Genomic DNA, 10,524 nt, shown 5'->3' on the forward strand with positions numbered 1-10,524 from the left:
ACGATCCCGAGGCAGATCGTGGCGAAGCAGCAGCAGGTTCAGCGGCAGGATCTGCGATCGGATCTTCCGTGGTCGCAGATGAAGACGTGCAACGCCGCGGCTTCGCAGAAGATCCTGGCGGGCGGGACTCATCATGACGCCGTGATGGAGGGCCAGCGTCCGCTGTGCCAGAGGCGGGTCCCGCGCCTGTCGGCCTGCGCAGGTCACGCCGTTTGTAGCACACGGGTTGGACCAGGAACCGGGCCCCCGTGGACCCAATAGGAGGTGGACAAGTGGCGGCATGTGGTTCGCTCGGGTTGGTGGAGGCGCTGCCACGAATCGTAGGTGGCCACGTGGCAGACGCGGGCTCGCTCGCAGGCGCGCGGTCGGCGGCTCCACGCGCAGCTGATGGCGCGCGCAGATTCCCGAGGGGATTCTGCTGCCCTGCCAGCGGCGACGGATCCCGAGGCCGATTCGCTGGGCAGGTCTGCCGCTAATGCGGGAACTGATCCCGAGGCGGATCTGTTCCCTGGACCGGGGCACATGAAATATGGCCCATTCAAATCATTTTCTTCATCATTTTCCATTCTGTTTTCTTCTGCAACATCACACAACTCATGCACGGTGGTTTGAGGGTTAGTCAACATATGATCATCACAGTTTTGTTCCCCTTCATCAAATCCGGTGAGAGAAGATGGTAGAAGGAAGATTTCTTTATGAAGTAAAGCGCCGACGTTTGGATGAAGACTGGCAAAGAGGAATTTGGTCTCGTCGAACACAACATCGCGAGAAATATAAACACGCCGGGTGGAAACATCTAGGCACTTAACCCCCTTGTGTTGGGCACTATAGCCAAGGAAGACACACTGTTTAGATCGGAACATGAGTTTGTGAGGATTGTATGGACGGAGATTGGTCCAACACGCACAACCGAAGACACGTAGAGATGTATAGTTAGGCTTGACATGAAGAAGTCATTCTATGGGGGTTCCATTGTTTATGACACGGCTCGGGAGCATATTAATGATATGAACAGTAGTGAGAAACGCTTCATCCCAAAACTTGAGGGGCATGGAAGCACCTTCTAAAGGAGCTAGACCAACTTCAACAATATGCCTATGCTTGCGTTCGGAAGAACCGTTTTGTTGGTGAGCATGAGGGCACGCCACATGGTGTGAGATGCCAAGTGTTTGGAAGAAGGAATTTAATTTCTTGTATTCCCCACCCTAGTCGGATTGAACAGCAATGATCTTGCTATCCAACTTGCGTTCAACAAGTGCTTGAAAGTTTTTGAACACTTGGAGAACATTGAATCTTTTCTTAAGAAGATAGATCCAAGAAAATTTGCTATAGTCATCAATGAAGCTTACATATTATGTGTGTCTACCAACAGAACTAGGGGCAGGACCCCAAACATCAGAAAATATTAATTGCAACGATTGAGTAGAAACACTTGTAGAAATAGGATAAGGTAATTGATGACATTTTGCTTTTTGGCAAGAATCACAACTAGTTTCAATATTTCGCTCACCAACAAACGGGAGCTTATTTTTCCTGAGCAAACGTTCAACAAGAGGAAAAGAAGCATGCCCTAAATGATCGTGCCAACGTGTTGAGGAAAGTTTGACAACACCATAGGCTTGTTTATTGAATCTCCTAAGCTCCGGAATCAAAGGGTAAAGCCCTCGAATCGTATCTACCTCGATATAGTACCTTCTTCGTGGCCTGATCCTTTATCAAAAAGAAAAAAAGGATGGAATTCAATAAAGACATGATTGTTAATGGTAATGCGATGAACGGATAGGAGATTTTTGTTGGCACAAGGGACATGCAAAAAAATTCCAAGATGAATTTTACGAGAAGGGGTACGTATAACCGAATGACCAATGTGATGTATGCTCATACCTGCACCACTGGCGGTGTGAATCTGGTCCTTCCTGTGATACTTCTCTCGGAGGGTCACCTTCTCTAGCTCCCCCGTGAGGTGATTGGTTGCGCCACTGTCAAGGTACCAATTTGTATCGACGCCATAGGATCCATCATCAGCAGCAGCGACCTTGTCATCATCTTCAGAAGAGGCATCGTCTTCGTCAAAGCGATACCAGCAATCTTTGGTGGTGTGTCCGGGTTTCCCGCAGATCTGACAGCGAACGGCGTCCGGGCGTGACCGGCCCGAGCCGCCGCGGCGACCCCTGTTGTTGGTGGAGATGGGGCGGCCGCCGCGGGGAACCGGAGTTGTTGGTGTTGCCGCCGCTGTGCTTGCCCTTGGCGCGAGGAGGACTGCGATGACGGGAGGAGTACCCACCACGCCCGCGGGTTGCCGCGTTCGCAGAGGACTTGAACCCGCCGCCGGCGCTGTGGTATTGGGCGACGCTCTAATCGAAGTTGCTCAGCATGGCATAGAGCTCATCAAGGGACACCGGCGTGATGCGGGCATGGCTCCTGTTTAGGATATAACCATTAGAGTCACCCTCCAAGGAGGGGCCGGGTTACTCATAATGGTCATCATGCGAAGCCCAGTACCAAACTTGGAGACGGTGGATCAAAGGTGGGCTTAAGACCCGGAGATGGCTTAAAGCCCATAGTGATAAACCGCCGTTATGGCAAGACTTGTAGTGTAAGGCAAGAATAGTTAAGAGTCCGAGCCGGACACTGTTATGAGCCGGCCGGGACTCTGAGAACCGCTGGGCGTCAACCTCTCTATATAAAGGGACGACCCGGCGGCGGTTTAGGGAGAGGTAAGACAAAATCGATAACCAGGCAGGACGGTTTAGCTCCTGGTCATCGAAACCCTAATCAATACCACCTCAACTGGACGTAGGCTTTTACCTTCACCGTAAGGGGCCGAACCAGTATAACCCTCGTGTTCCTTATCCTGTTTAACCCCTTTGAGCTTCCTAGCTGCGATGGCCCCACGACTAAGTCCTAGCACGAGGACATCTGCCGTGACAATTCCACGACAGCTCCCCTCAACTGCGGGCGCCACATGACGTAGTTCGCCCGTGAGAGCTTCTCCGTGACCTGGCCACTTAGGTTTGTTTGGATGGCGCTGGAGGAAGACATGGCTAGCACTAATGGAGATCGAAAGCTAGGGTTTGGAAGAGGAGGCTTTGATTACCATGTGCGATATGCGGAAACGTCTTACCTCGACCTAAGGTGACGTGCTTCGTGTTTATAGGCAGGGGCGCACCTCCCTGAAGCGCATACATCGTTGGACATTTAACAGGAGATGTACAACTTGGAGAACAAGAGATAGAAGGTAGTTACAGGAAATAAGGAGATAGAATTACATGTGAACCGAACCAACTATCTATCCTAGATCCTGCGCCCTTGGACTCTTCCATACGTGACATGATATGACACGATATACATTGTGTTTAACAAGTGGAGCTTGCAAGAAGGTGCACTCAACGGGAGGAAAATTAGCAAGAAATGAGTGGTAACTATGTGTGGTAGAGATCTGGATTTTATAGCTTACCTACATGTATTCTAAACTTTATAACATGTGCTTCTTATTAGTTCTTGTTCTTTCTTTATGATTGGAGCTGAGTTACCAAAAATTAATATAAACATGAATATCGAAACTCCTGTCCCTTTTAAGTTTTATATCTATTGGAGGAGCTGGAAAATCTCAATTATGATGCCTCGCCCTCGAGCAATTATCCTACAACCAGAAACAAACCAATCAAGTTAATTTGACTTAGTTTTTTGAACAACCCTTGATTTTCCGGCCCTTTGAAACAGAGCAACTGAAGCAAAAGACAGCTGACGAGATAAACAAACCAATTTAATTTGATTTGGAGTTCAGGCTAGTCCTTCTTAAACCTGTCAGATGAAAGTCGACTGCTTTCATTCTTCCTTTGGTAACCGAAGGTGTTTTGCTTCATATAGCAAGTTATTGGCACAAGTTCAGACTAGTCTTTCTTAAACCTGTCAGATGAAACTAGGGCTTCGAGATAAACCTGTCCCATTACTGATCCTGCCCAGGCATCTGAATTGATCATGACGTTCAGCCCACGTCTTCTTCATAGCAAATTATGGGCACAAGTTCAGTGTCCCACACGGTCCTATTCACAGTACTGACGGGTTGCTTACTCTTGTACTCGTTCCAAGCACTAGGTTTTATCTCTAACCACTTTGCTTAATGAGATCATAAACTCAGCGACTGCCCCTACGAGCCTAACGCACGCGCTTAAGCCACGACTATGCTCGACTGGCGACGGATATTTGACAAACTTGGCGCTGGGCTGAAGGGGATAACATTGGACACAAGAGTGGAGACTAGAGAGACGACTTTGAGCACTTGACCTGGGACATCGTACCTAGACTTGTTCAATGGAGTATAGAAGAACGTGATTAGACTAGGTTAATGCCACTTTCACTTGACGCAAGAGCAATCGCAAGTATGCTTGCCGCTTTTAGTACTTAAGAGTGAGTAAACCGGCCGCAAAAGAGAGAACAAAGAAGTTAGCCGGCCACACAGGATCCTAGACCATGAAGCTGTCTTCTTCCTCCTCGCTTACACGCACCATGGTAATCCTGGCCATCGTATGCTGCCGTTGCTCCGTGCTGGTGCCTAGCTCTGCCGCCGACAAAGGTATGCATCACAAGTTCGCAACCACATGTACATCCTTTCCTCAGTTTCCTGGACATTGTGTGTATTTATGTTTGTTAATTTGCGATGCTTGGCAGTTGGAGACGAGACTATGGAGGGGCGGCGGCTAGGGGCCCGCAAACCAAAGTTGCCTCCTCCGATGCTCACGGGTAACAAGCAGATCCATATGGCGCCTCCATACGAAGGTATGTAACCACGCGTACGATCCTTCCTAGCATTTTTCAAGTCCATGTTCGTTCTAGCTAGCTAGGGCTACTTGTGTGTATTTACGTTTAACAATTTGCGACCGATGGCATCAATGCATATGCAGTTGGTCAGCAGCCTGGAAAGGGGGGAGGGCCACGAGATGTCCATGGAGGATTAGGGACTATGCCGCAGCTGGGGCTGGCAGTTGGTCAGCAGCCTGGAAAGAAGGGAGGGCCACGAGATCATGGAGGATTGGGGACTATGCCGCCGCTGGGGCTGGGGGTATATGGCGCGGTTGCAAATCACATGACCGCAGCGCGTCCATAACGACACTGCACGCCGGCAGCTCCCTGATGCACACTTAATTCCGTAGCCGTTTATTTAGCTCTGTTGGTTCAGTACTTAGCAAAATAAGAAGGCCCTGCTGCGTGAGACATGTTCACGACTTGGCCTGGGTTTTATGTCATTGCATGTAGAGTTGAAATCGCTGCCATGGTAGCTACGTGGGATGGCACGAGATCTAGCGATCGTGGCAGCTTTGTAAGGGCCGATCGAGGAGTGAGTGGCTTTGGGATGGCATGGCCGTAAAGCTTGGTCCAATGCATAAGTCTTTCTCGAAGAATTTCTGCAACCAAATGGTATTCGAGACCAAAATAAATAAACAAGAAGATCAGAAAACATGCACGTTCAACGAAGGGCAAAATATTGTATATTGGAACAACTTATCTGAAAGAGTGCTTAGACAGAGTGCTGCCGACAAGGCGACAACAACAACACTAAGATGACCGGAGCTAATGATGCCATATTGTTCATGACACATGCAATCCGATCTCAGAGATTTCTAAGCTAATCCTGTCAACCAATGCACGCGTAAAAAAGGTAGATTTTATTGGATTGTATCTTGTGTTGAAGCCGTTGGTATTACCGTAGTTTTTTTTTGCAAGGTAATACATGTCTCATTCATATCATAAAAATCAATGTCGATGCATCATTTCATGAGGATAACTTCACAGGAGCTTGCGGAGCTGTTGCACGAGATGACCATGGCAAATTTCTGGGGGCAGCAACTCATGTCCTACCACATGTGTCTAGTGCAGGTTCAGCTGAATTATTTGCTATTCGATGTGGTCTGTACCTAGCAGCGAAACTGGGTTGTATGAAGCTTATCATCGAGTCTGATAGTTTGACTGCGCTGGAGGCCATATCTGATCCTAATGCCTACATGGGAATGGATGTCCCAGTCATAGCAGAATGCTCCCTCATGTCAATGGATTATGCTTCTATCAGTTTTGATTATTGTACTAGAGAGGCAAACTTGATAGCGGATGATTTAGCAAAGCACCGTTTCAGCATTAGTAAATCAGAAGAGTGGGAGACCATCGTCCCTGACTTTATTCTCCACCATTATGTAAAGGATCTTGCTGTTATTTGAGGAATAAAGTTATTACGCTTAAAAAAAAGAGATCAAAATACAAGTCACGTAAGGACCGATATGACAAAACTAAAATGATACTAGAACATCTTTGAACTTGACACCAACGCCCGTCACCTGCCTCCGGCACCATCATAGAAGCCAACGAAGAAAAGAATGACGGGTCACCTCCTCACCCGAACTTGACGCGGCTCCATCGCTGATATGCAGCTTTGCGGACCTCCAAGGTGGCTCACCAAAAGTGAAGCCCTTGCCATTGAACGAATTAGATCAGGGCAACACCCCGGACACGCCATCGAACTCCAGATCTGGCACCTCGCCTCGACTAAGACGCAGAAGGAGGAAACCATACCCGCCATCCATGAACAACGAACCCAGCACACGTTCCGTCTTCCAGATGTCGTCGATGCAAACAATAATCTGCATCCACTCCTTGACTACCTCCCAAGCTTTGCGCCACGCTGGAGCAAACACCGTCACAATGGCGGAGCCCGAGGACATAGGTCCACCACTAGGATGCCGTCGCCGCCACGCCATCCTTGCTTGAACAGACTGGTTTCCAAATCCATCCCCAACCATAGAACCGATGGCCTCATCAGGGAACACTAGTAAAAAACGACTTTTAGTACCGGTTCGTAAGGACCTTTAGTACCAGTTTTGGAACCGGTACTAAAGAGTGGGGACTAAAGGTCCCCCCCCCTTAGTCCCGGTTTAACACGAACCGGGACCAAAGGCCCACCACGTGGCACGAGGCGCACCGTGGTCTGGGGGACCTTTAGTCCCGGTTGGTAAGGATTTTTTTATTTTTATTTTTGAAATAAAGCAAAAACAGCCAGCCTACTGGGTCGGCACGGCCTGCATACGACTAGAAACCCAATCTCTAGTTGGGCCATGATGCAGGCCCATACGGCCCAGTAGGCCCCACAGGGCAGAAGACTTGCAATAGGCCCACAAAGGCCTGCTTAGAGAGAAGCTCGACACGGTAGCCGCGGCGGGGCTTATAAACCGGTGTGAGCTCCTCTCAACTAGCGAGGTGGGAGTAAACATTGTGCACTGCGGGTGGCAGCGCACCACCTTTAGTACCGGTTGGAGGGGGGTCTTTAGTACCGGTTGGAGCCACCAACCCATACTAAAGGCCACCACCTTTAGTACCGGTTGGTGGCTCCAACCGGTACTAAAGACCCCCCTTTAGTACCGGTTGGAGCCACCAACCCGTATTAAAGGCCACCACCTCTTTAGTACCGGTTCGTGACACGAACCAGTACTAAAGGTTCGCCACGAACCGGTACTAATGAGCGCCGCCCGCCTGGCCGCTGGAACCGGCATTAATGGTCACATTAGTGCCGGTTCAATACCAAACCGGGACTAATGAGTTTCACATTAGACCATTTTTCTACTAGTGGAAAGATCCAATGTATCTTTATTCAGAGCCATCATCGTCGTCGCCGAAGCCAAGACGATGAACAGCCTAAAAACCTAGACTACGAAGGAGTAAAAACGATCCACACGCGTGGATCCGGCGACCCCCCTCACCACTGACAACCGAGGTCGCCGGTGAAGGACGGCGCTGGAAAACTGGCCTCTCCTGGCGGCGGCTAGGGTTCCAGCCGCCAGGCACGAGAGGAAAACATATGCTCCATTAATTAATAATTAATCATTACCTCAGTCTTTGGTTGATGCTTTGTGCCTAAGCGTCCACTATACGTGCACTGTACCATTTTCTGTGATACAGTGAATGGAGAAAGTACATGTCTATTGCAATCTGAAGCAAGCATGTGCGCGAATAAAATATGCCTGTCTGAAGAGTTACAGCATGTATGGTCTCATATATCCTTGTTAACTATATGATACTCCGCTCGTTGCTGCGGGAATCGGTTGCAATATATTCCAATGAAATTTGATTATGCGGAATATAAATATTTACATTAATAATAGATGAACCGAAATTGAAAATACATATGACTTATTATATTTGATTATGTATATCAGTAAAATGTTTATTAATTAAAAGTAGAATAATAGAATGAAAAATATTTTCTCATGCATGGTTGTATGTAGTGGTGGGTCTTTTCTCATGCAAGGTTGCTTGTTGAGGTTGGCATTATCCCACCCATAATCATATGGCGATGTGACATGTTTGCATCTTGAGATAAATAAATTAGTGAGGATCACTTTCTTAGGTAATAAGATACACTTTAGCTACATGTAAGTCGTTTGAAAATAAATTTGGGTCAGTCAATTGGATTTCAGCTCCAAGATTCGTGTTCTTGTTTTTTTTTTTCTGTTGTGTCTACAGTCATGTTTTGGGCCGAAATTTTTGACTGACCACTGTTTTGGGTCAGTCGATTCCTTATTGCGCTGAAGCCATTTCGTCTTTTCATAGAGGGACAATGTTTCATGTTTTTCTTCTATTCGTATACCTTTTTGGCTTTTCTTTTTTCATTTTCTTAATTGTTTTTTATGGATACTTTTGGGATGTTGAGTGAGTATAAAATGTATACACGCAAATACTATATAACATGTGAAAAATTATATTGGAATGCTCTCGTCTGTTGGACCAAGCATGTGATTTGTGCCTGTTTGGCTAGGTGTGAGTGTGCATGCCCTGAACACGTACAACTAATCTAAAGTTTTGACCGAAACAAACTTGTGGTCAGTCAACTGACCAAATTTTATTTTCAGTCAACTGACCTCTAGCCAGTCCCATAGGATAAGCAGACACAACTAAGGAACTTGCAAAACAATGTATGTTTGATATGCAGACAATATTTCATACTCCGACTTGTGACCGATTAATACTAGCTCTCTAAAATAATGTAAAATATCCTCACGGGAGAAAAGATGCTTGTTGCCGTCGCAAGAAATGATCAACCTAACACGTCAAATATCTTGTGATTCGGTGCATCAATAAATTTCCACAACATCGTGACTCAAGCCTATAGGAACTATTCCACCAATATCTAGAATCAAAATTGTGGAGATTGCCATGATATAACCACCAATATCTAACACCGATTTTATTGTGTCAATAAACACGTAAACAACGACTTACTGTTCCGCGTATAACATGGATCGAAAATCATCCAATCCCAATCCTGGCATACATGCCTACTGTGCACCGTAGCACATATCAAATCACAGTAGCAGCTAGCGTGCCGCTTATTAGCTACTTTCATCTTCAGTGGTTCTTGCACGGATTTTCGCACAGACCGAGGAAGGTGTCGGTGCACCTGAACTCCTTGACAAGGTTCTTCTTCACGACGGCGCATCGCTTGCAGACAGGGTCGCATATCTTCACGACGTCTTCGCATGTGTAGAGGCCCGAGGAGGAGTTGCAGTTGCTGCAGCACCTTAGCTTGCCCAGGTTGAGGTCGATGGCCTTGCCCTCACCCACGGACGTTGCATGCACATCTCCGTTGCACATGTCCGGGAGGATAAAGATCCCCATGACCAGAGTGGCCTGGAGGACCATGATCACCATCAGCGTGCTGCTTTTCATGGCTAGCTACTTCCAACGATTTATATGCAGTACCGAATCTGCTTCGCATAGATGCCTCTGCTTTTGTTGGCGAAAGCGCACCACAGCAGCTTCATGTATATATAGGAGTGCGTTGAGGTCTCAAGACATAGAATTTTGCAAACTCCAGGATGGAAATGGAACTATTTTTATTGTTTTTCTTGTTTGAATGCTTGTTACACAAGTCTATGAGTCATGGCCGGGGATAGAGGTGTGGAATGGTCTTTGTTCTCTTTCATGTATTGCCATGTGATTTGTCGCACTATTGTATTGTTATATTGTCCGATCGAGCTATGCGTATGCTCGTGCGTCATAGATTAGCTCTGATTGAAAGTAAGCTAATCACCCAAAAAAGAAAAGGAGTAAGCTGATCGTAATCAAGACTGCTAACCACAACGAGATGCGTATTCTAATTAACTGGCGTCATGCACACGCGTCGCTGCACACAGACATATTATTGGCTATCAACAATGCCAAGTGGTAGACCAGTTCTTTGTGGCCAGCACATAAAATGAAACTGAAAATCATTGACCTAACAATTTAAATTACTATATATAGGGAACTTCCAAAGAGTGCTTCAGCAAATACTCGCCAGGGCACAGCTTCAATTACTAAGTGGCATGTAATATATGACAAGACAGTCTACAAGATTGACAAAATATTCAGATCACACAAGCCTGTACTGTACGAAGGAGACCACGGCAGTACACCCCATGGTGCAAAAATGATGCCATGAATATTCAACCACGTAGGTTGAGCACAAAATAGAGAACTTCATACATCTGGATATTATAG

General features: G+C 46.9%; 1 protein-coding gene across 1 annotated transcript; it reads right to left on the reverse strand.

Moving 5' to 3' along the window:
• Nucleotides 1-9,230: 9,230 nt before the first annotated feature.
• Nucleotides 9,231-9,962, reverse strand: LOC123073791 (Bowman-Birk type wound-induced proteinase inhibitor WIP1-like). Its single transcript, XM_044496826.1, has one exon. It carries the CDS (start codon nucleotides 9,709-9,711, stop codon nucleotides 9,391-9,393), a length of 321 nt encoding a protein of 106 aa, XP_044352761.1. The 5' UTR covers nucleotides 9,712-9,962; the 3' UTR covers nucleotides 9,231-9,390.
• Between the last annotated feature and the right edge of the window lie 562 nt (nucleotides 9,963-10,524).

Source organism: Triticum aestivum, chromosome 3D (assembly GCF_018294505.1).
Source record: "Triticum aestivum cultivar Chinese Spring chromosome 3D, IWGSC CS RefSeq v2.1, whole genome shotgun sequence".
Classification (NCBI taxonomy): Eukaryota; Viridiplantae; Streptophyta; class Magnoliopsida; order Poales; family Poaceae; genus Triticum; species Triticum aestivum.

Coding starts and splice junctions, on each gene's coding strand:
- LOC123073791 (XM_044496826.1), bottom strand. CDS start 9,711: ATGAAAAGCAGCACGCTGATGGTGATCATGGTCCTCCAGGCCACTCTG.